The sequence below is a fragment of the Crocodylus siamensis genome, chromosome 4 (assembly GCF_052110815.1).
Source record: "Crocodylus siamensis isolate JL-2025a chromosome 4, ASM5211081v1, whole genome shotgun sequence".
NCBI lineage: Eukaryota > Metazoa > Chordata > Crocodylia > Crocodylidae > Crocodylus > Crocodylus siamensis.
The window spans coordinates 199948111-199974364 of NC_143398.1; the positions used below are offsets into that span (position 1 = coordinate 199948111).

A 26254-nucleotide genomic window follows, 5' to 3' on the forward strand; every position below is an offset into this window, starting at 1 on the left:
GCACTCAGGGTTGTCAGTAGGGCAGCAAAAGATAGGGCAAGGCAACATCTTAGAGACTAACTGGTTCAGGGGAGCATGAGTTTTCATAAACAACTACCTACTACATGAGATGTCTAGAAAAAATAAATAGAGCATCATCTAAAATCTCAGTCCATTATCATGCTGGCTACGTGGTAGGTTAGGACTATGCTGGTAGATAAAGTTTCTGTGGTTAGAATCCTACCAGACAGAATCTTTGTCAAGTTACAAGAGATAGTAATCACTACAATTCATCATAAGGAAGGGTGATAGAGATATAAGCTGAGTTTGGCATAGTTACTCAGGAGCTCAATAACAGGCTGCCAAAATTGGGATTCTCCCATCCAAATCCCAGCTCTAATGGATCTGTGTTGTAATGTGTGAAGTTAAGTCCACAGCCCGTTAGCTTCACCATACATGTTTTTTGTTTATTAATTTGTATTATGTTTAGCTTATTTTGATCTCTCTTTCCAATTTCTGAATGTGAAATTCCAAATATTCTATGGTTTCATGCAGCTAATGGTATTGGGTTTTTTTAAATTTTCTTTCTTACACAGATATGTTATTGAAAAGAAAGAAAAACTAGGCACACGCTGGGTAAAGGCTGCAAAGACACCTGGACCTGACTGTCACTTCAGAGTGACTGATGTCATTGAAGGTACAGAGGTGCAGTTTCAGGTTCGCGCAGAAAATGAAGCTGGTTGTGGTCATCCAAGTGAACCAACTGATCTCCTTTGTATTGAAGATCCAGTAGGTAAGTAAAATTATAACGTTACATATCTGTAATATGTAGAATTATATGTCTGGTTTGGCAAAAAATTATAACGTTACATATCTGTAATATGTAGAATTATATGTCTGGTTTGGCAAAAAGTGATGTACTTCTCCATTTCTTCAGGCCCTCCTTCCCCACCTCTGGATTTGCATGTAACAGATGCAAGCAGAAAGCACATTTCTATTTCATGGAAACAACCAGAGAAAAATGGTGGTAGCCCTATCATTGGATACAATGTTGAAATGTGTGAAGCAGGAACAGAAAAATGGATGCGAATCAATACACGTCCAATAAAAGACTTGAAATGTAAAGTGGAAGAGAGTATTGTTCCTGACAAGGAGTATGTACTGAGAGTCAGAGCTGTCAATGCTGTTGGAGCTAGTGAACCGTCAGACATCTCAGAAAATGTGGTTGCTAAAGACCCCGATTGTAAGATTATATTTCTTTTTAAAAAATAAATTGATACCATAAAGGGATTCTGGTATTTAGAAACTTTAAAAAAATGATATACTGTTACATTTACAGGCAACCCAACTGTTGACCTGAAGACTCGTGACATTATCGTTGTTAAAGGAGAGAAGTTAAGTATTCCTGTACCCTACAGAGCTGTTCCATCACCAACTATTACATGGCATAAAGATGGTAAGGAGGTAAAAATTGCTGATCGAACCACAGCAAAGAGTGACTACACTTCTGCACTGCTTGAAGTCACAGAAACTGTCTATGCTGATGCTGGCATTTACACAATCACCCTGGAGAACAAATTGGGATCAACAACTGGCTCAGTCAATGTCAAAGTCATAGGTAAATATATTTTTTAACATAAACACTTTGGGTGAGGTACTCATGCCTTTCTGACACTTGTATGGTATTAAAAGGTCTAGAAATAATTCATTCTGACCAAGGAAAGCTTCTCTTGACACAGACACTGTGTAAAAGGCTGCCTTTCAAAAATATTCTTGCAAAACCTGATATATGGGTTAACCATGGGCTGAACTACTGGGGGAAGAAGGGGGAGGCCTGAAGTGAGAAGCCCCAGAGCTGTCACATCAGGGGCTTCTCTAGTCCCCAGAAGAGTCCAGGAGCTGAAGTGTGCAAGCTGGCATATTACCCTTACGGGGCTTTGAATTCTATACTGTTCATCTTGGATGTGTGGAACAGAATCTCACCCTCTATGCCTATTTTGAAACAGTATAATTCTATGATATTACTAAACAACAATAGATTTATATCAAATTTGATCATTAGACAATAAACTTCCCAGAAATTAGTCCCATATTGCTAACTGAATTACCTTTTAAGAACTTAGTAACTCAATTGTTGGGAACAAAACACATAAGCTAAGAGGTGGTATGACTCTTTGATGTCTTCTGCCTTGAAGATATATAAATATATATAAATAAAATAAAATTATGTATTCATTTTTATTCACAAAGAAAAATATACTCATATTTATATTAATAAATAAAAATTATTCATACTGGGTGCATAACCAATATTTGTACTTTTCATCTACTTACTGGAAAATGTACATATGCAGTTTCTTGGCTTGTTTTTATTATAATAGAAACTATTATTATCATTATTTCTTGAAACAGGTCCACCTGGACAGTGTAAAGATATTAGGGCAAGTGAAGTGACTAAAAGTTCATGCAAGCTAACCTGGGAACCTCCAGAATTTGATGGTGGCACTCCTATCTTACATTATGTTCTGGAACGTAGAGAAGCTGGTCGGAGAACATATATCCCAGTGATGTCTGGTGAGAACAAACTCACATGGACTGTCAAGGATCTTATTCCAAATGGTGAATATTATTTCCGCGTTAAAGCTGTCAATAAGATTGGAGGTGGTGAATACCTAGAAATAAGGAACCCAGTGATTGCAGAAGATCCAAAGCGTAAGATCATTTTCCAATACATAATTGATTCCATTTATTTTAAACGATTTCTTTATATCTTCCATTTATTTATATGTTTTTGTTATGATTCTACAGAGCGTCCAGATCCACCTGTTGATCTTGAAGTTCATAATCCGACATCAAAGTCCGTAACACTTACATGGAAACCACCTTTGTATGATGGAGGAAGCAAGATTATGGGCTACATCATAGAAAAGCTTTCTAAGGGGGAAGACAAGTGGGAACGATGCAATGACTATCTGGTACCTCTTTTAACCTACACAGTAAAAGGTCTGGAGGAAGGCAAAGAATACCAGTTCCGTGCTCGTGCAGAGAATGCTGCAGGAATCAGTGAACCATCTCGTATTACTCCTCTAGTGAAAGCTGTAGATCCTATTGGTATGTTCCTCTTATTTTTTACCATCATTAATTCTTAAACATAATTAAAAAATCTGTTCTTAACTTCATTTATTTATATTACAGAGGCCCCAAAAGTCTTCCTGGCTGCTAATCTGCAAGCTGGCCTTGAGGTGAAGCGAGGTGATGAGATTATACTTGAAGCACATATTTCTGGGTCACCTTATCCATCTATCACTTGGTTAAGAAATAATGAAATTACTAGGCCAGAGGAAATCAAAAAGAGAGTAACAAAGATTAGTAGGAAAAAGAAGGGTGAAGTTGAAGAAGAGGAACCATTCTCCCTTTCCCTACCAGAACGCTTGAGTGTTGACAACCACAAACAAGGGGAGTCTGTTTTCGTCGTTCGTGACTCAATCAGGGCTGACCATGGTACATTTACAATCAAAGTTGAAAATGATCACGGTGCTGCAAAAGCTTCATGTGAAGTAAACGTGTTAGGTAGGCACTTAAATACATCATTGTTTAAAACTAGAAGGAAATTTGCATAATGTGATGCTAATGCTATTTTTGTTGTTGTTGTTCAAAATAGATACACCAGGACCTCCTGTCAACTTTACATTTGAAGATGTTAGAAAAAATTCAGTTGTTTGCAAGTGGGAGCCTCCACTTGATGATGGTGGGAGTGAAATCTTGAACTACGTCCTGGAAAAGAAAGACAACTCAAAAGCTGAAATAGGCTGGGTTACTTGCACATCAACACTCAGGCATTGCAAATACCATGTGACAAAACTGATTGAAGACAAGGAATATCTATTCCGTGTAAAAGCTGAAAATAGAGTAGGAACTGGACCACCATGTATTTCAAAACCATTGGCAGCTAAAGATCCATTCTGTAAGTCTCTTGTTAATATTTAAAAGAGTGCTATTGGAGAAATCCTGTTCTGTTTATGTTGTCATGCTGCCTTCATTACTTAGTCAGAGTGCTTCAGAGAGAAAATTAAACAATATGAATAACATCTGTCACATGTAGTTCAGCTTTATTCCTATCCTTTGGCCTAAGTAGTATTTTGTTTTGGTAGAATTGTGCTTCTATTTCTGTTAAAGCAGGCAATGTCAAATAAATATATCCTGTACTTGCAATCAAGGTGAAGTTTGTGATGGTGGATAGTTTCATTGGAAGTTGATTCCATAGTCTTAGACAGTTCCCCCACAGATGCTTTGTCACCTGCCAGATGAGATGAGCTTTACCCTTAAGCTGGGGAGTCTCCGAGGCCTGGAGAGTGAGGTTGCTGCCTGCGGTCTTATTCCCAGAGCTTAAGGTGCTCTTTTAGACATACTGGGCCCTTGAGTAGCTGGCAGATAAGGACCAATCCTGAAACGTACTACTTTTAATATAAATAAATAACAACCACTTTTCACTTTTATAACATTAACAAACTAAACCTAGCCATCTCTTGTGAAGCACGTTATGACGTTTTGGTTGTTTTAGATTGTTGAATTAAAGTGTAGTGAGATTAGCTGACACATCCAAAATCACTCAGTAAGACAATAGCAGAGCTGGCCATTTCCTGTTTCTTTCTTCCATGCATAGTCTGTTAAACCTCCTTTCATATGTAAAATTAAATTTTCTTTCAGAATGAGATATCATTGATAACAAAATTGTATTCCTTTTTGACAAAATTGTAATTCTCTGTCTTTTTTTTTTAAGCTCCACCTGATCCACCTAATAAACCTGAAGTGGAGGATGTTACCAGCAATAGTATGGTAGTTAAATGGAATGAACCAAAAGACAATGGCAGCCCTATCTTGGGCTATTGGCTTGAAAAACGTGAAATTAATGGTACTCACTGGGCTCGTGTCAACAGAGAACTTCTGAATGCCCTACAAATGAAAGTTGAGGGACTTCTGGAAGGACTAACCTATGTCTTTAGAGTATGTGCAGAAAATGCAGCTGGTCCTGGCAAATTTAGTCCACCATCAGATCCAAAAACTGCACAGGACCCAATATGTAAGTGATTCAATGGAAGATAATGGTAGGAGGGTGATAGAGTAGGTTTAATAATCAGAAATTTTTATTTGTAAAATTTTATTTTTTTAGCGCCACCTGGTCCACCAATTCCAAGAGTTGTCGATACCAGCACAACTGCTATTGAGCTAGAATGGGAGCCTCCAGCATACAATGGTGGTGGTGATATCATTGGTTATCATGTTTACAAGCAATTTGTGGGAACACATGAATGGTCACGCTGCACAGAGAAGTCCATTAAAATTAGAAAATATACTGTTAAAGAAATAAGAGAAGGTGCTGATTATAGACTCCGTGTTACTGCAATTAATATAGCTGGGGAAGGACCACCAGGTCAAACAGAGCCCGTCACAGTTTCAGAACCTCAAGGTACTGTGATAATATTAAGTTAAAATAGTGCTTTATGTCAACCGCAAGTAAGGCATTTTTCCCCCATTAAAATAATGCATTATTCCAACTTTTCTGCAGAGCCTCCCAATGTTGAATTGGATGTTTCTGTAAAAAATGGTATTCAGATACTGGCTGGGAAAACTCTCAGAATTCCTGCTACTGTCACTGGGCGTCCAACACCTACAATTGTTTGGACTCTGGAGGAAGGAACACTAGAAAAAGATCGTGTTGTTATTGAAAATATTGGCACCAAATCTGAGTTAATTATACAGAACGCATTGAGAAAAGACCATGGAAGATATGTAATTACTGCTACCAATGAAAGTGGGTCCAAGTTTGCAGCAACCAGAGTGGATATTTTTGGTAAGAAATATATGCTATGAAACCAACTGTAAGTCTAGCTGGATAAGAGATTTTTTTTGTATCTTATGATTTTGTATATTTATTTATTTTTTCAGATGTTCCTGGGCCAGTACTAGACCTAAAACCTGTTGTTGTAAACAGAAAGATGTGTCTGCTTAACTGGTCTGACCCTGACGATGATGGAGGAAGTGATCTCACAGGCTTTCTTGTTGAACGAAAAGATGCCAAAATGCATACTTGGAGACTAGCTGTAGACACAGAGAGATCTAAATGTGATATTACCGGTCTCGTTGAAGGACAGGAATATAGATTCCGTGTTTTTGCCAAGAATAAGTTTGGCTGTGGTCCACCTGTTGAAATAGGACCTATTCTTGCAGTTGATCCACTAGGTAAAATAATTACTTTAATGATTATATAAATGATTAAATATAGAGATCTATGGTTTGCTGAATGGTTTGGTCATTAATATTATATGGACAATATACTGTATATACAATACATTCATAGCTATTATATTACCAGTAATAGTCCTTGTAGCATTCAGTCTTCGCTACTATGGGAAAGAGCTTCAACAGAATAACTGCTGAAGTGTGAGCTCTCAAATAGTAATGTAAAATTATAATTGTCCTTTCTGAAAAGTAGTAGGAGAGAACAATTTCATCTCTCCTGTTAAGCAAGTAGTTTCTCTTGTCACATGCTCTTTTTAAATTATAGCTGAACAACTTGTCTATTATAGTTAGTTCACTACCAGACAAAATGTTTGACTATGTACAATAATGCAGATATGACATACAAGAATCTATATTTAGAAGCCAATTCTGTTTAATTTCATCTTCTTAAAATATGAAATGAAGCTTTGATTATGCTTGCTTACACTTTTCATTAATATTTCCTTTTTATGTTAGGTCCTCCAACAGCACCTGAGAGGTTCATGTACACAGAGAGGACAAAGTCAAGTATTACACTTGATTGGAAACCTCCACGTAATGATGGTGGAAGCCCTATCTTAGGCTACCTCGTTGATAAAAGAAGACACGACTCAAATGAATTTGTAAGAGTTAACAAGAGGCTCTGTCCAACCACTTCCCTTCTTGTAGAAAATCTTGATGAGCTGCACATGTATGAATTCCGTGTCAAAGCAGTCAATGAAATTGGTGAAAGTGAACCGTCACTGCCTCTTAATGTTGTTATACAAGATGATGAAGGTACAACCACTTACAATACTCTCCAAAAATCTACATGCTGATTTCTATACTTTTTCTTTCCTAAACTTCATTCTCTTATTTTTTTGTTTTGTTTTTTAGTACCACCAACTGTCACACTCCGTCTAGCTGTGAGAGGAGATACTATCAAAGTAATGGCGGGAGAACCAGTTAATATTCCAGCTGATGTGACAGGCCTACCTATGCCTAAGATTGAATGGACTAAAAATGAAGCAGTAATTGACAAAACATCAGCTGCACTTAAAATAACGAAGGAAGAACTATCTAGAAGTGATGCAAAAACTGAAGTTATTATACCTAAAGCATTGAGGGATGATAGAGGCACTTACACAGTGACTGCCTCAAATCGTCTTGGTGCAGCATATCGCAATGCCCATGTTGAAGTATATGGTATGCATGTAACATTTGGAAGAACTGAACACAAATATTGTGTTTTTGCCTTTTACTCAGTATACTTTTCTCTTGTATGGTTTTTATTTAGATCGTCCTTCTCCACCAAGAAACCTTGCAGTTTCTGATATTAAAGCAGAGTCTTGTACTTTGACCTGGGATGTCCCTCTTGACAATGGTGGCAGTGAAATTACCCATTACATTATTGAGAAGCGTGATGCCAGTAGAAAGAAATCTGAATGGGAGGAGGTCACCAACACTGCAGTTGAGAGGCGATTTGGGGTAAAGTTATCTTAACTTTCCTGTAAATTGCAAAATTATCTTTATATAATTTAACATACTTGAATAATAAGAGTAAGGCATGTACAATACTAAAATAAAATGAATTTCCAATGCAATGAACACATGAAAAAATATATAGGGATCTGGACTAGTACCCTACTACCTTCTACAGGTATTTAGATAATCAGTATTGTCTATGTGTGTGCCTAGATTGTCCTTAAATTCCAAAAAAGTAACTACACATTCTATATTGTCATTTGTTTTATAAGTAAGTATATATGTAAGTTAAGAAGACATAATCATTTTTGTCTCCTTATGTTTATAGCAGAAAAGTAATTTTAGATATTTTTTAAGGAGTGAGAAGATTTTTCTGGTGATTGATGAATTCTGTTTTTGGAAATATGCTTGTATGGACTTTGTAAATCCAGTATATTTTTATTAAATGTTTTTCCAGTTATAAATGTTTTTCAAGTTATTTTTTAGTTTGTATAAGGATTTCATTGGGGCTCAGTGGCAGAGCAGTTAGGGTATCTCACTATGGCTCTAGCACTGTGAATCCAAGCCTTGCTCTGGACTTATGCCAAAGGCTAATTGATCCTAAGGTACAAGCCCATTTAAACTGCTGGATCGGAAGTGGCCGAAGGAGATACTAATCACATCACTTCCTAGTATTCTGTTGGCTACAGAAACTGGTGTATCTTAACCATACCTGCTTCAGTCAGCTGCTAGTCTAGGCTGGACCTTTGATTTGATTTGACAAGCATTTCACTGAGAATTCACTCTGAGCTTCCATTAAAAATTAATTATATTGGTACATACCAAAATAATTCTCATTGATGGAAGAAACCACAATAGTATATTATCAATCACAGTCAGGTTTGACTGATATGTCAGGTTTTTCCTTTAGTCTGTTATTCTGAACGGCTGTTGTATCTCTTAGTAATATTCATTCTCAGCTCCCCTCCAGTACATTGCCATTTTGCCGAAAGGGCAGTAAGTGCGAGCAAAACTGTAAGTCTGCACCTGCCAAGAGCACAGCATTATGACATTCTCATTCAAAAAATGAAAATGAACACAAGTTCATTTTGGAAACCATTATTCATTATAAACATTATTTTTTCAGGTATGGAAACTTACAACAAACGGCGAATACCAGTTTAGAGTCAGGGCAGTAAACAAATACGGAATAAGCGATGAATGCCTCTCAGAGAAAGTGGTTATTAAAGATCCCTATGGCCTTCCTGGACCTCCTAAAAAACCAAAAGTCATAGATCACACTAGGTCATCAATGTTGGTGACTTGGGAGCCTCCTTTGGACAATGGTGGAGCCCCAATCACTGGCTACTGGCTGGAGAAGAGAGAGGAGGGAGGTGTCTATTGGTCACGTGTAAACAGAGCTCCAGTAACTAAACCATCAGTGAAGGGCCTGGAGTTTAATGTGCTACGTTTGATAGAAGGTGTTCAATACCAATTTAGAGTTATGGCTGAAAATATTGCTGGAATTGGCCCTCCCAGTGAACCATCGGATCCTGTTTTAGCAGCAGATCCCATATGTAAGTATATATATATATATATATAAAAATAGTTTTAAGGATTAGATTACATAAAGAAGAACTTCTGCTACTGTTACTCATTTGGAATTCAATGTTCCTAGACCCCTGCTTAAATGTTTGCAGAATTAGTACCTAAATAATACAGTTGTACCCTAAGTGGTTTTCTTATTATTAATAACCATGTAGTATTTAAGATAATTAGTTCCTGATTTTGATTCCACTTACTCCTCTTTTCTAGCAATTGAAATCCAGTGACTGTGTCAAAATCAGACACTTGATATTTAGAGACTTATTTTTGTTGTTGTTCCATATTATCTTATTATAGTTATTTCATATTTATATTGCAGTTTACCCTTGAGCAAATATACATAACATGAAGTGTTTATAGGAGCATGTAGTATGCCATTATACATGAGCATGGCATTATAATTTCTGTTTTTACTGCCATTCTTTTTTTATACGTAAGTGTGATAAAAGTGATAAAACTCTTTTCATTCTTTTACAAGTTGTACCTGGTCCACCATCTTGCCCAGAAGTCAAAGACAGAACTAAATCAACCATATCTCTTGCATGGAAGCCTCCACAAAAAGATGGTGGTAGTCCTATAAAAGGATATATTGTTGAGATGCAAGAAGAAGGTAGCACTGATTGGAAGAAAGTTAATGAAGGTGACAAGCTGTTCCCTACTTGTGAATGTGTTGCACCCAATTTGAAAGAACTCAGAAAGTACCGCTTTAGAGTGAAAGCTGTAAATGCTGCTGGGGAATCAGAACCAAGTCTTGCAACATCAGAGATACCTGCCAAAGAGATTCTAGGTAAGAGTCCTTGGATTAAGTATTTAGATATAGATCCTTCCCATGATCAGCATGTTCTTTAGGAGGCATAGGTTGCAGATATAGTACATGTTTACTTCAGAGTTTTCTGTGGTATAGAATTACACTGGTGTCTAGAGTAGACATGTAACCATCTCTTCAGAGATAAGTATTTGTAGTAAGCACTCTTACAGCATGGAATGTATGAGATGAAACTGACAAGAGCCTTAGACGCCCAGTTGACACTGTGGTGCATCTTCCACCAATGTATGCCTTACTTTCTGAGAAGTATCTTTATTCCAGCATGGAGTACCAGTGTCAGGGTGGATATCATGTATCCACTCCAGTTTTACCCTAACGTTCAATTACTCTGGAGTAACCATGTCATGTGTCCACACTTAAAGAAATGTAATGGCTGGAATGCATGAGTTCAAGCATCTTTGTCCACTATAGTAAACTAAGCATATTCAAAGAAGTAGGCAAGAAAATAATTATACAAGAGAAAAACCAAAGAAGGTGCAAACCTAAGAAAGTGGCATGGTGACCATGAAAAAAGCATGATCAAACAGAAAATGGAAAATACACATACAGCCACCTATAGTAGATACTGTATAACCCATGCAAAAGCAGAGGTAACAAATGTCCCATCCTTTTAGGTAAAGCAAACCAGTTTATATATATGTATAGGTCCTGTGTACTTTTACAGGTACTATGAAAAGTTAGTGGACAGCTTTCTGAATTTTAATATCAATGACATATCTGAGAATTATATTTAAAAAATTTTCTCTCTCCTTTTCTACTTATTTTTTGCAGAAGAGCCAGAAATATTTCTTGATATTGGAGCACAAGATTTCCTCTCTTGTCGTGCTGGTGCCACAATTAAAATTCCAGCTGTTATCAAAGGGCGTCCAGTTCCAAAAACATTTTGGGAGTTTGAAGGAGAAGCTAAGAAAACAGTAAAGGTTAATAAATGAAGAAAGTACTTTTCTAAATTGCTAATTCTTATAAAATCCTTGTGTATTTACTTTTTTGCCCTTTATTTATAGGATGGAATCCACAATGTACCTGAAGAGGCTCAGGTAATGTAAATACTTCAAATTATTTCTATAGCACCAATTGCTATATGTTTAAATATTTGTAAGTGATCTATATCTTTTCTCATGTGCAGGTGGAAGCAACTGATACAACTTCAGAGATTACTATCCCTGAATGTAACAGAGGCCACTCTGGGAGATACAGTATTACAGCAAAAAATAAAGCAGGGCAGAAGACTGTAAATGTTAGAGTTTATGTCTTGGGTAAGACTGTAACTTGCAAACAGAGCTGTACTTCAAATAGCATTCTCAAAATAGCTATAATTTATAGATATTAAAATAAAATGGTTTCCATTTTGTTTTAATGCTAATAGATGCACCAGGCCCACCAAAAGACCTCAAAGTGAGTGATATAACAAGATGCACTTGCAAACTTTCATGGAAGATGCCAGACAATGATGGTGGAGACAGAATCAAAGGTTATGTGATAGAGAAAAGGACTGTTGAAGGGAAGGCCTGGACAAAAGTCAATCCAAACTGTGGAAGCACTTCCTTCGTTGTACCTGATCTCATAGCTGGCCAACAATATTTCTTCCGTGTGCGTGCAGAAAACCGCTTTGGTGTTGGGCCCCCTGCAGACACCATCCAAAGAACCACAGCCAGGGATCCAATTCGTAAGCTAAATCAAAGTGCAATAATTCAATTCCTATGATGATACTGGTGCAACTATAGCATAGATTGATTTCTATTTGTGTTTCATTTTTAAAGATCCTCCTGATCCACCGATCAAACTCAAGATTGGTCTTGTAACTAAGAATACTGTTGGCTTGACATGGAAACCTCCCAAAAATGATGGTGGTGCCCCTGTTACACACTATATTGTTGAGTGTCTGCGCTGGGATCGCACTGGGGAAGGGAAAGAGGCTTGGAAACAGTGCAGCAAACGTGATGTAGAGGAAACAAAGTTTACTGTTGAGGACCTGGTAGAAGGTGCAGAATATGAGTTCAGGGTCAAAGCTGTAAATGAAGCAGGTCCCAGCAGACCATCAGCTACAGCTGGCCCAATCATTGTCAAGGATCAGACATGTAAGTGCTGACTGGAGTTTGAATTCATTGCACAATTGTAAAATAATTTGCTTTTTTGCCCCTTTTAATGGCAATTTATTTTTATCTATGTTTCATCCTAGGTCCACCTTCCATTGAACTCAAAGAATTTATGGAGGCTGAAGAGGGAACTGATATTAACATTGTAGCCAAAGTGAAAGGCGTGCCATTCCCCACATTGACCTGGTTTAAAGCTCCTCCCAAAAAACCTGATGACAAAATGCCAGTACTATATGATCAACATGTCAATAAGGTTGTTAGTGAAGATACTTGCACCTTGGTGATCCAGCAGTCTCGCAGAAAAGATACAGGCTTGTATACTTTAACAGCTGTTAATAATCTGGGAACTGCTTCAAAGGAGATGAGGCTAAATGTTTTAGGTAAATACCAAGAATTTTTTTACAATGGAATCTACTCATTCTATTCATGTGATTGTTTTTATTTAAATGTATTTTATTAATGAATGTTTATTTCTTAAAATTTATCTTTTAGGCCGCCCTGGACCTCCAGTGGGACCCATTAAATTCGAGTCCATTTCAGCTGATCAGATGACATTGTCTTGGCTTCCTCCTAAAGATGATGGTGGTTCCAAGATTACAAACTATGTTATTGAGAAAAGGGAAGCTAACAGAAGAACATGGGTACATGTGTCCAATGAGCCTAAGGAATGCATCTTCACAGTACCCAAGTTGCTGGAAGGCCATGAATATGTATTCCGCATCCTGGCACAAAATAAATATGGCACTGGTGAACCCCTTGACAGTGAACCAGAAACAGCAAGAAACCTTTTCAGTATGTATGGTATTTTCAAATGTTGTAATTTGTTCTCAAAACCTCTGCTAACTGATATACCAGAACACAAGAACTCCATTTATCTATTATAGCAGCTGTTGCTATAATCATTTTACCATTCCTACTTATCTAAAATTTCTAGAATAATTTGAAGAATGTGTTATATTAGATAAGTAGTTATGTAGCCAATACTGAGACTTTTATTTTCTCTCTTTTCTCTACTATATCCTAAAACAGGGCTTTCCAACTGGTGACCCACAGGCTGTATGTGCTTGCCAGGGCTTGATTCGTGGCTCCCACTTGGCTGCCACTTCCCATATTATTCAGCTGCAGCAGCCGCCAGGGTCTCAGGGCTCCCCCTCCCTCTTCTGGTTTTATTTCCTGTCCCTGCCCCAGGAGGCAGCATGGTGCTGCACTGCATAGACCCTGGTGCCAGGAAACTATGCAACACAGTGTAGTGGGAGACCTAAAAGTTAAAGTGCTTGTGCAACATGATGTGGTACAGACAGGGGAGTGGCACCCATGGACCATGCAGGATGTGCCCTCCATTCTTCATTGCATTTAGAAGTTGGATAGCCCTGTCTTAAAATACGTGTCTTTAGCATTTTTCTTTTTCTTAATCTGAATCACATCATAATCTAGTTTGGATACTATTGAATCCTTCTGGAAGTCTTTTTTTTCATGTCTTCACTCAGAGAAGAAATAGAGAATGAACAATTAACCCCTGAGTCACTGATCTGGAAAGTCTGACAAAACAAAAACAATCAGATCTGACAAAAGAAGAATATTCCTTACCTGGCCAAGAGCAGACTGAGCAATGAAAGGATAAACACACCCAAAAGTGCAGAAGAAAGTTAATGCTTCACAGTTATTAAATGGAATTCAGAAATTTTGTATTTTATTTATTTATTTATTTAAAAAATATGTGCAACTTTTTTCCCCCAGCTGTTCCCGGGCCATGTGACAAGCCTACAGTTAGCAGCATAACACATGACTCTATGACAGTCAACTGGGAGGAACCAGAACACGATGGAGGCTCCCCTGTGACTGGTTACTGGCTGGAGCGCAAGGATACCACTGGAAAAAGATGGACCAGGGTTAACCGTGATCCTATCAAACCTATGACACTAGGTGTTTCTTACAAAGTAACTGGTCTTATTGAAGGTTCAGAATATCAGTTCCGTGTATCAGCTATTAATGCAGCTGGTGTTGGTCCACCAAGCATGCCATCTGACCCAGAAATTGCCAGAGATCCTATTGGTAAATATGTTAGATTTATATTTTTCAATTAAAAACGGTCTGATGAAAACAAAAAGTGATTGCTGTACTGTAATGGTGCAATAATATTTTTCCAGCCCCACCTGGTCCTCCGTTCCCAAAAGTTACTGATTGGACAAAATCATCTGTTGATCTGGAATGGACTCCGCCCCTAAAAGATGGTGGTTCCAGAATTACTGGCTACATTGTTGAATATAAAGAAGAAGGGACAGAAAAATGGGAAAAGGTAGGTGGACATGCTAATTTAGAATCTATCCTAGTTATGTGGCCAATACATCCATGTTTTCTTTCTTTTCAATAATATAAACAAATAGTGTCACTGGGACATACAGGGCACATCTATGCATGCAATTAATGTACACAAATAAACTTCAGCTCTTATTGTTCCAGACTTTTTTGCTCCCAGGTGTGCTGTTTGAATATGTGTCTGGGAGCAAAAAACTCTGGAGCATATTGCTAGGGAGTTTACTTGTGCATAGCACATGGAGCCCAGTCAGACCAACTCAGACTGACACAAGACCTGGGGGGTCATCCTGCCAGCCCAAGGCTGCTCCAACCAGGCTCCATGTGCAGTGTGGGGACAAAGGGGGAGCTGACTGAGGCAGTCCCTACACTGAAGCAGCCTTGTGTCCCAGCCAGCTGCACCACAGCACATGGAGCCCCACTGGAGTATCCCTGGGCTGACTGCTTCAATGGAGCTCCATGTGCTGCAGTGCGGGGGTTGCCTGGGGCATAACAGTGCTTCAGTGTGAGGGCTCCCTGATGGCTAGCCTTGCACTGAAGCACCCTGGTGACCCAGCCAGCCATTCCACAGCCCACGGAGCCCCATCAGAGCAGCTCCAATGGGGTTCCACGTGCTGTGGAGCAGCTGGCTGCAGCATAAGGGTGCACTGAAGCACCCTAGTGCTTCGGCCAGCCCTCGCCCTCACCTCCACTCCCAGCCCCACCCTGCTGCATATGGAGCCTGGTCAAAACAGTGCAGGGCTGCTACAAGTCAAAAAAATGATGCTGAAGGGTAGTACTTGTGTCTAGCCAAACTACCCAGCAGTGGTGGTTATTGGTCTACTGTGACCTAATAAGGTCAACAGATAGACAGTGACATTTTACTCTGGAGCTAATTCGTCAGAACATTAGCTTCCATAGACACACCCACAGAATAAAAGATAACACCTCAACACAGTAATGTTGGATATAAATGCCAGTTGTTGAATTCTGTCACATTTTATAACTATCCAAACTATGTTTTTGTGCTTCAGACTATGAACCCCATTACCTCCACTGTAGTTCCTATATGTCACTCTACATAGGTTTATGGCATGTAAACCCACAAAATTATAACTCTCCAAGTCACTGTCCTGAATTTACCAATATCCCCTTCACATTGACCTTTTCAAACTACATGTGACACATTAAGAATCTTCCTGCATGATTTGTTTATGGACTGTTCATCCTATGTATTTGTACATGAGTGATGTGAATGTGCAACAGGATCTGAAATATATGTTATTCCATATATAAAATTTTCACCAAACCTGAACACCACAAAGGAATTAGTGATTTTCTGGTATTTACTGATGTCATAATTTGTTTTCCAGGTAAAAGATAAAGAAGTAAGAGGAACCAAGTTTGTTGTGGCAGGATTAAAAGCAGGAAGTTTCTACAAATTTAGAGTTAGAGCAGTAAATGCTGCTGGTATTGGAGAGCCTGGAGAAGTTACAGATATTATTGAAATAAAGGACAGAATAGGTACTTAGCATTAATATCTGTTTATTAATTTTTTTCAGTCTAAGTAAAAAAGTAAAAATATGCTGAAATCCTTTGTTTTGTTTCTTACAGTCGCTCCTGATGTTAATCTGGATGCTAGTGTCAAAGACAGAATTGTGGTTCATGCTGGGGGTGTAATCCGGATCATAGCTTATGTCTCTGGAAAGCCAACTCCAACAATCACCTGGAGCAGGGATGACAGAGCTTTACCAGAAGAAGCTAAAATTGAAGAAACAGCTATTAGTTCATCAATGGTCATTAAGAATTGCAAACGAAGCCACCAGGGTCTGTATACTCTTGTTGCCAAAAATGCAGGTGGAGAACGAAAGAAAACTATTATTGTTGATGTATTAGGTAAATAGGAACTTCAGGATTTGTATAAAATTTATTCTAAAAAGCATAGTTTCCTAATATCCAAAATATAAATTTAAATCCATATTTTTCCTTTCTCCTTTAGATATACCAGGTCCAGTCGGAATTCCATTCCTTACTGAGAACCTTACCACCGACTCTTGCAAACTGACATGGTTTTCTCCAGAAGATGATGGTGGTTCTCCAATCACCAACTATATAATTGAAAAACGTGAAGCAGAGCGTAAAGCTTGGACCCCAGTAAGCTATACGGTCACAAGACAGAACGCTACTGTTCAGGGACTGATTGAAGGAAAGGCGTACTTTTTCCGAATCGCAGCTGAGAATATGATTGGCATGGGTCCATTTGTAGAGACAACAAAAGAGATTGTCATCAGAGAACCCATAAGTAAGTAATGGGTTTTTTCATTTGAAAAATTGTCTTAAGAAAAAACTCCACAAAAAAAACGGTATTTACTACATTACTTATGTGTATTCACAGCGGTACCCGACCGTCCAGAAGATCTGGAGGTAAAAGCAATTACCAAGGATTCTGTTACATTGACTTGGAACCCCCCAAAATATAATGGAGGCTCGGACATAACCATGTATGTCCTAGAAAGCCGTCTCATTGGAAAAGAGAAATTCAATAGAATTACCAAGGAGAAAATGCTTGACAGGAAATATACTGTTGAAGGTTTGAAAGAGGGTGACACCTATGAGTATCGTGTCTGTGCCTGCAATATTGTGGGACAAGGCAAGCCATCATTCTGCACAAAACCAATCACATGCAGGGATGAAATAGGTATGTGTTTATTGTTCCTTTTTATTTTGAAAACAATGAGTCATATTTATCTATTTATTGCTTTTTAGCAGTACTGCTGCTGATCTTTTTTTTTTAAATATCTTTTAGCTCCTCCAATGCTTGATCTTGACTTTAGAGACAAGCTTACTGTTCGTGTTGGTGAAGCTTTTAGCCTGACTGGACATTACTCAGGCAAGCCTGCACCAAAGGTTACTTGGGTAAAGGATGATATTCAAGTTAAAGAAGACAAGCGCACAAAGATTCAGACCACACCCTCAACCCTCTGCCTAGGGATATTAAAATCCACCCGTGAAGACTCAGGCAAATATTGTGTCACTATAGAGAACAGCACAGGATCAAGAAAGGGCATTTGTCAAGTTACTGTTGTTGGTAAGTTTTACCGAGTCACAATAATGTCTTTGCTTTTGATAGTACCTGCCTGAATAATAAAAAGATTAAATATTAAAATGAGTAATTTATATAAATATTTTGAATTTGCAGCCTCATTACTTGTGTTGTCATATTATTCTTTGACCCTGTATATTCAACTAGTTTCTGGTTTAGTGTATGGATTATCATAATTTGGCAAACACTAACAGTAACATTTTGCACTATTTTTGCAAATTTCAGTGCAGGACTGTAAAGCATTTAATTAAGTAAGCCAGTGATTCTCAATCAAGGTGCCACAGGACTCTGGGGTGCCCCAAGATCCTTTTAAGGGTGCTGCAGGGTGCTGTGAATTATTAACATTGTTAACTGTGCAAACACCAACACATGATTCACAAGATCATACCAGAAATTTCAAATAGGAGTCCATATTATCAAAAACATTCTGACCTGTTTTGGTCTTTCTGATTTTTTTGCAAAAGAAGAATTGCTCTATTATTTTTCCATAGTAAAAAATGAGCAAAAGCTAAGAGCTGGCATTTTGGGGATGGCAGAGAGAGCTTTGAGTCTAAAAGCAGCATGAAGCACTAAATTAAGCCTAATGAGATAGGTAAGTGTTAGCCAATTTTCACAGAAGCCACAGTAAGGAAAATGACTCCCTCAAGATCTTTGCAAGACAGCAGTACAAATTAGAATAGGGCTTAGGTGTCCTGATTCTTTTTTAGAAACATTAAACCTCACTTCTAATTCCTAGCTATGTTTAGAGTAGTGTATTGATATTGTTGAATCTGTGTAGTACTTAAATTATATACATTTATAAATAAATGTGTCCTTTTTATTGTGTCTCCTAATAGATCGTCCTCAGCCTCCAGTAGGCCCAGTTATCTTTGAAGAAGTTCATAAAGATCACATGGTAATCTCCTGGAAACCTCCATTGGATGATGGTGGCAGTCCAATTACAAATTACATCATTGAGAAGCAAGATTCACATAGAGACCTTTGGATGCCAGTAACATCTGCCACCGTCAAGACAACATGCAAAGTTCCTAAACTGCTTGAGGGAAGAAATTATCTTGTTCGAATTTTCGCAGAAAATCTTTATGGCATAAGTGATCCTTTAGTATCTGATGAAGTAAAGGCCAAGGATCGTTTCAGTATGTTACTTGTTACTTTTATACTTTAACTGTCAAACTGTTTGTTGTACATACTTATTAATATAAAATATAAAAACATTTTTCAGGTGTTCCTGATGCACCTGAACAACCAATCATCAAGGATATTACCAAAGATTCTGCCTTAGTAATTTGGAATAAACCATATGATGGAGGCAAGCCAATCACCACTTACATTGTGGAAAAGAAAGAAACAATGTCTAATCGATGGGCCAGAGTCACCAAAGAACCAATTTTTCCAGCCACTCAGTTCAAAGTACCTGATCTCCTTGAAGGCTGTGAATATGAATTCCGTGTTTCAGCAGAAAATGAAATTGGGGTTGGTGATCCTAGCCCACCATCAAGGCCAGTCTTCGCAAGAGATCCAATTGGTACAGTATAAAACATTTCAATCATAATTTCTGATGTTTTTAAATATTCCTTTCAGACCTATTTCAGTGTTTTCTAATTTTTTTTTGCAGTCAAGCCAAGTCCACCTGTTAACCCGGAAGCAGTAGATAAAACTAAAAACTCAGTTGATTTGTCTTGGCAACCACCACGGCATGATGGCAAAGGCAAGATCATTGGCTATCTCGTTGAGTATCAGAAAGTTGGGGATGAAGATTGGAAGAAGGCCAACCTCACACCAGACTCCTGCCCTGAAACAAAATATAAGGTTACTGGCCTTACCGAGGGCTTGACCTATAAGTTCAGAGTCATGGCAGTTAATGCAGCTGGTGAATCAGAACCAGCTTATGTTCCTGATCCAGTGGAAGTAAAGGATAGACTTGGTAAGTGAAATAAACTGAGAAAAGTTTGTTAATAAAAGATTTGCCCAGAATTACTTTGTTTCCTAAAACTGTGATCCTTCTCCTAGAACCTCCTGAGCTGATACTTGATGCTAATATGGCAAGGGAACAACACGTAAAAACTGGAGATACCCTTAGACTTAGTGCTGTGATTAAAGGAATTCCATTCCCAAAAGTGTCATGGAAGAAAGAAGGTCGAGAAGTTTCGCCCAAAGCAGATATTGAGGTTACAGGTGTTGGAAGTAAGCTGGAAATACGTAACACTGTCCATGAAGATGGTGGAATTTACTCTTTGACTGTTGAGAATCCAGTAGGTTCAAAGACTGTTTCAGTAAAAGTCCTTGTACTAGGTAATCATCTTTTTTTGTATAGTATGCTTTTTAATATTTTTTTGCAACAAAGAAGGTTTGCAAACAGAAAAATATGAATAGATTCCAGATATAAGAAATCATAACTTGTGGTAGTTGTGTGAAGAAAGAACTATAAATTGGCAAGCAGTACATTTAGTAAATACTTGCTTTCTACTAAAATTGAATGTTTTGCAAAATTTGTTTAGTTTATTAAACAAATATTCTTTATTTTAAAAATATTAGATAAACCTGGTCCACCAAGAAATTTTCAAGTCGGTGAAGTTAGAAGAGATTCTTGCTATCTCACCTGGAAGGAGCCAGAAGATGATGGTGGTTCTGTCATTACCAACTATGTGGTAGAAAGGAAAGATGTTGCCTCAGCCCAATGGGTACCCATCTCATCATCCTCCAAGAAACACAGTCATTTGGCTAAACATCTTATGGAAGGGATTCAGTATCTTTTCCGTGTTGCCGCTGAGAACCAATATGGGCGAGGTCCATTTGTGGAAAGTGTCAAGCCAATTAAAGCTATGGATCCACTTCGTAAGTACTTTCTGTTATGTGCATTATTTTGTTTAGAGTTATTTTGTTTGTGAAATTTGAGCTGACCTTTTTAGTTCACATAGCATATTTGTTTGTTGGTAGGAAGATTTGGCCATCTTAATAATCCTCTTGATTTTGTCTTTTAAAAGATCCTCCTGGGCCACCAAAGAATCTACATCATGTAGATGCTGACAAAACTGAAGTTTCCCTTGTTTGGAATCGGCCAGATCGTGATGGTGGTGCTGAAATTACTGGATATTTGGTGGAGTATCAAGAAGATGGTGCAGAGGAGTGGACCAAATTCAAGACAGTCTCTATGCTAGAGTGTGTTGTAACTGGTCTAAAGCAAGGAAAGACATATAGATTCCGTGTGAAAGCCCAGAATATTGTGGGCCTTAGTCTTCCAGATACAACTATACCAATAGAGTGTCAAGAAAAACTAGGTATCTTTTTAGTTTGTAGAATTGTTTTCTTATTTCATTCATTCATTAATTAGTATTGTGGTAGCGTTTTAGTATTTCACAGATAAAAATATATGACTATTTCTATATTTTTTTCTAATTCCAGTACCTCCATTTGTGGAACTGGATGTGAAGTTAATTGAAGGTCTTGTTGTTAAAGCTGGCAGTACAGTAAGACTTCCTGCAATTATGAGAGGTGTACCTGTTCCCACTGCAAAATGGGTAACTGATGGCAATGAAATTAAAACAGAAGGCAACTATAAGATTGACACTGACAGTTATTCAACTGTATTGACCATTAAAGACTGCGTAAGAAAAGACACAGGAGAATATTTGCTCACAGTAACAAATATAGCTGGCAGCAAGACTGTGGCTCTTCATCTTACAGTTTTGGATGTTCCTGGTCCACCAACTGGTCCAATTAATATTCTTGAAGTAACACCAGAACATATGATTATTTCTTGGCGTCCTCCTAAAGATGATGGTGGAAGTCCAATAATAAACTATATCGTTGAGAAGCGTGAATCCAAGAAAGAGACTTGGGGGGTGGTCAGTTCAGGAACAGATCACACAAAAATCAAGGTTCCACGTCTGCAGAAAGGCTGTGAATATATTTTCCGTGTTTGTGCAGAAAATAAGATAGGCATCGGTGCACCCCTAGATTCTGCACCCACAGTTGCTAAACATATGTTTGATCCACCATCCCCACCTGGTAAACCAGTGGTTTATGATATTACAGAAAATGCTGCAACTGTGTCTTGGACTCTACCAACATCTGATGGCGGAAGTGCAATAATTGGATATATCCTTGAACGTCGGGAAATATCTGGCAAATGGGTGCGCGTCAACAAGACACCTGTGCTTGATCTGAAATTAAGAGTCACTGGCCTTTTTGAGGGCAATACATATGAATTCAGAGCTTTTGCAGAAAACATTGTTGGCATAAGTAAACCATCCCCAATTTCTGACCCAATAAAAATTTCACGTCCCATCTCTCCACCTGGACCACCCATTAATCCAAAACTAAAAGACAAGACAAGAGAAACAGCTGATCTCGTATGGACAAAGCCTCTTAAAGATGGTGGCAGCCCTATACTGGGATATGTTGTGGAATGTCAGAAAACCGGAACTACAGAGTGGAAAAGGATTAATAAAGATAAACTCATTACACAGTGTGCTTTTAGGGTCCCTGGGCTAATTGAAGGAAATGAATACAGTTTCCGAATAAAAGCTGCTAATATTGTTGGAGAGGGAGAGCCAAGAGAAGTGCCAGAAACTGTTCTTGCAAAGGATATTCTTTCTCCTCCAGAAATAGAACTAGATGTGACCTGTCGTGACTTAATTACTGTCAGAGTAGGCCAAATAATCCATATTACTGGTAAAGTAAAAGGCAGACCAGACCCTGACATAACATGGTCTAAGGATGGCAAAGTACTAACCCAAGAAAAACGTATTGAGATGATTCATGAATTCCCTCATGTTGAACTCCAAGTGAAAGAAGCTAAAAGAGGAGATCATGGCAAATACATCATTGCGGCTAAGAACAGCTGTGGACATGCCCAAGCATATGCCCTTGTTAATGTGCTTGACAGACCTGGACCATGCCAGAACCTGAAAATAAGTTATGTCACAAAAGATTCTTGTATGGTTGCTTGGGAAAACCCAATAGATAATGGTGGTTCAGAAATTACAAATTACATAGTAGAATATCGTGAACCGAATCAGAAAGGATGGGCAATTGTCTCTTCAGATCTTACCAAAAGGTTAATAAAAGCACATCTCATAGAAAACCATGAATACTTCTTCAGGGTATGTGCAGAGAACAAAATAGGTCCAGGCCCTGTCGTTGAGACCAAGACACCTATCCTTGCCATTAATCCAATTGAAAGGCCTGGTGAGCCAGAAAATCTTCACATTGCAGAAAAAGGAAAGACTTTTGTATATCTAAAATGGAGAAGACCGGATTATGATGGTGGAAGTCCTAATTTAACTTACCATGTTGAAAGAAAACTGAAGGATTCAGATGAATGGGAAAGAGTACATAAAGGCAGTATTAAAGAAACACACTATATGGTTGATAAATGTGTTGAAAATAAAACTTATCAATTCAGAGTTCAGACCAAGAACGAGGCAGGTGAAAGTGGCTGGGTGACAACAAGTGAAGTTGTAGTGAAGGAAGACCTGCAGAAACCAGTGCTTGATTTAAAGTTAAGTGGTGTGCTGATTGTGAAAGCAGGTGAAACAATTAGACTTGAGGCAGGACTTAGAGGGAAGCCACAACCAGAAGTTACATGGGCAAAAGACAAAGATGCCACAGACCTAACAAGACTTCCAAGAGTCAAAATTGAAACAACTTCTGATTCATCTAAATTTGTTCTCACAAAATCAAAGCGCAGTGATGGTGGTAAATATGTGATTACTGCAACTAATATAGCCGGCAGTTTTGTAGCATATGCAACTGTTATTGTTTTGGATAAACCTGGTCCTGTAAGAAACCTGAAGGTTTCTGACATCTCAAGTGATAGGTGTACTGTCAGCTGGGACCTACCAGAAGATGATGGTGGTTGTGAAATACAAAACTACATTTTAGAAAAATGTGAAAGCAAGCGTATGATCTGGTCTACATACTCTTCCTCTATTCTAACAAACTATGTACATGTAACACGCCTCATAGAAGGCAATGAATATATATTTAGGGTCCGTGCAGAGAATAAGATGGGCACTGGCCCACCCACAGAAACACAACCAATAATTGCAAAAACAAAGTATGACAGACCTGGTCGTCCTGATCCCCCAGAAGTCTCAAGGGTTAGTAAAGAAGAAATGACAGTAGTTTGGAATCCACCTGAGTATGATGGTGGCAAATCAATTACAGGATATATTTTGGAGAAGAAAGAGAAACGATCATTAAGATGGGTTCCTGTTACTAAGAGTGCAATCCCAGAGAGACGCAAGAAAGTTACAAACCTCATTCCACATCATGAATACCAATTCCGTGTCAGCGCTGAAAATGAAATTGGCCTTGGAGAACCAAGCTTGCCATCAAGACCAGTAGTGGCAAAAGACCCTATAGGTACCATATTATCGTATTTATTGCTTTATTTAAACAAATATTTAAAAAGTAGATTAATTATTTGAACATATTTACAAACTGGTTTTTTTAACTGTCTTCCAGAACCACCTGGTCCTCCAACTAATCTGAAAGTGGTTGATAGCACAAAAGGTTCCATTACTCTTGGTTGGGGAAAACCAGTGTATGATGGTGGGGCTCCAATTATTGGATACGTTGTAGAAGTCAGACAAAAAGTTGAAGGTCAACAACCTGATGCAGGATGGAAACGATGTAATGTTGCTGCCCAAGTTATTCACACAGAATTTACAGTTACCAGTCTTGATGAGAAACAACTATATGAGTTCCGGGTTTCTGCCCAAAACCAGGTTGGCCTTGGCAGACCAGCTGAACTGAAAGAAGCTGTGTCTCCTAAAGAAATACTTGGTAATTTTTTACATATTTTCTGTGAAGATATACATCATTTGTTTGCTCTGCTTAGATTTGATTTCACAATCTAATTTTTTTTTAAATTTAATTTATATTTCAGAACCACCTGAGATTGATTTGGATGCAAGCATGAGAAAGTTAGTCACAGTCAGAGCAGGATGCCCCATTAGACTTTTTGCCATTGTAAGAGGGCGACCAGCGCCTAAAGTCACTTGGAGAAGAGTTGGTATTGACAATGTAATCAGAAAGGGCCAGGTTGATCTGGTTGACACAATGGCCTTCCTTGTCATCCCCAATTCAACACGTGATGACTCAGGCAAATATTCTTTGACACTTGTTAATGCAGCTGGAGAAAAAGCTGTGTTTGTGAATGTCCGAGTCCTTGGTGAGTAATCAGAAACAATTTTTAAAGATGTTACTTTTTACTTATTCTTCTTCTCCTTAGTATCTTACAGAAAGTGTTACAATCCATATTGTTAATAAGACAAATATCATTGTACATAGCTAATATTAATTTCCCATATAGAAGAAACTATAAGTTCAGTTTAATTTTAATTTCGTAAGGATGCTCAAGGAGGACAGATACATAAATTGATGTTTCTTTTTAGATACTCCTGGACCTGTGGCTGAATTCAAGGTTTCAGATGTCACAAAAATGTCATGTCAACTCTCATGGGCACCTCCTGAAAATGATGGTGGTAGCCCAGTAACTCACTATATTCTGGCAAAACGTGAAGCTGATAGAAAGACATGGGCAACAGTTATTGCAGATTTAAAGAAAACTAGTTTCAAAATAGCTAATCTTGTACCTGGAAATGAATACTTCTTTAGAGTAACTGCTGTCAATGAATATGGTTCAGGTGTTCCAGCCGATATACCAAAGCCAATCCGGGCAACAGATCCACTAAGTAAGTATTTATTAATGTGCTTCTTTTACTGCTGCATTATTATTTGTTCTACCCTCCAATAAGCTTTTGATTTCTCAAAAGCACTAAGTCATAATGGTATAAATCTTAAATCATGTTTGCTGAGTACAAATCAACACACTGCATACTATAATATATTCACATTTATGTAATAGCTTCTGTAGCTTGTAATATGACGTGCTTTCTAAATCCAAAGCATTAATCTATGAATCAATTCCTTGTTGAATAAATATATTCTTATCTTACTCAACAGTCTTACCAATATCACTAATATTTATTAGTTAAAATAATGATGTTTAAATATTCCTGTTTTGTTTTTTCTTAAGGTGAACCTGATCCACCAAGAAAAGTTGAAGTTACTGAAATTACAAAGAACAGTGCCACTTTAGGCTGGTTGCCACCCCTGCGTGATGGAGGCTCTAAAATCGATGGTTACATTATTAGCTATAAAGAAGAAGAACAAGCTGCAGATCACTGGAGACAATATTCTATTGTCAAAGATCTGAACATTGTTGTAGCTGGCCTGAAAGAAAAACAGAAATACAAATTCAGAGTGGCAGCTAGAAATGCTGTAGGCGTAAGTTTGCCAAGAGAAACTGAGGGAATATATGAAATTAAAGAGCAACTCAGTAAGTAATTAAATAAATACTGGCTATGCTAATAAAATCTATTTAGAAATGGAATTAAAATTTTTTTGGATCTTAGATGAAGTTCTAGAAGCTCTAGAACTCCTTAAAATCTTTTCTGCGCTTCTGTAAAAGATCACACTTTGAGAAACCTGTCTTTTGCTCCAGATAGCAATTGTAGTTAGTATCAATTAACTTAGAAATTACAGGTTGTAGTTGCAGAAGAAAATGAAACTGAGGATTTTGTAAAATTCTTTAATATGGGAAAAACTAACTCTTGGTTG

The 26254-nt window shown here is 38.0% G+C and overlaps 1 protein-coding gene across 31 annotated transcripts in view; it reads left to right on the top strand.

The window, feature by feature from the left end:
• The window catches only part of TTN (titin), a 274597-nt gene that overhangs the window by 192360 nt on the left and 55983 nt on the right, over positions 1-26254 (top strand). For all 31 annotated transcript variants that reach the window (XM_090045327.1, XM_090045341.1, XM_090045330.1 and 28 more), the window contains 41 exons: positions 576-772; positions 917-1222; positions 1319-1597; positions 2392-2691; positions 2788-3090; positions 3175-3549; positions 3641-3943; positions 4760-5059; positions 5150-5446; positions 5546-5830; positions 5926-6219; positions 6736-7035; positions 7135-7443; positions 7535-7725; positions 8849-9278; positions 9785-10093; positions 10904-11052; positions 11137-11169; positions 11259-11388; positions 11499-11798; positions 11893-12210; positions 12312-12608; positions 12721-13020; positions 13966-14280; positions 14376-14524; positions 15894-16044; positions 16135-16416; positions 16520-16822; positions 16916-17218; positions 17327-17608; positions 18460-18759; positions 18846-19148; positions 19239-19547; positions 19634-19915; positions 20159-20458; positions 20608-20901; positions 21026-23992; positions 24095-24415; positions 24519-24803; positions 25027-25326; positions 25671-25973. In XM_090045327.1, the coding sequence (XP_089901453.1) occupies positions 576-772; positions 917-1222; positions 1319-1597; positions 2392-2691; positions 2788-3090; positions 3175-3549; positions 3641-3943; positions 4760-5059; positions 5150-5446; positions 5546-5830; positions 5926-6219; positions 6736-7035; positions 7135-7443; positions 7535-7725; positions 8849-9278; positions 9785-10093; positions 10904-11052; positions 11137-11169; positions 11259-11388; positions 11499-11798; positions 11893-12210; positions 12312-12608; positions 12721-13020; positions 13966-14280; positions 14376-14524; positions 15894-16044; positions 16135-16416; positions 16520-16822; positions 16916-17218; positions 17327-17608; positions 18460-18759; positions 18846-19148; positions 19239-19547; positions 19634-19915; positions 20159-20458; positions 20608-20901; positions 21026-23992; positions 24095-24415; positions 24519-24803; positions 25027-25326; positions 25671-25973 (14054 nt within the window). The remainder of the gene's footprint in view (positions 1-575; positions 773-916; positions 1223-1318; positions 1598-2391; positions 2692-2787; positions 3091-3174; positions 3550-3640; positions 3944-4759; positions 5060-5149; positions 5447-5545; positions 5831-5925; positions 6220-6735; positions 7036-7134; positions 7444-7534; positions 7726-8848; positions 9279-9784; positions 10094-10903; positions 11053-11136; positions 11170-11258; positions 11389-11498; positions 11799-11892; positions 12211-12311; positions 12609-12720; positions 13021-13965; positions 14281-14375; positions 14525-15893; positions 16045-16134; positions 16417-16519; positions 16823-16915; positions 17219-17326; positions 17609-18459; positions 18760-18845; positions 19149-19238; positions 19548-19633; positions 19916-20158; positions 20459-20607; positions 20902-21025; positions 23993-24094; positions 24416-24518; positions 24804-25026; positions 25327-25670; positions 25974-26254) is intronic.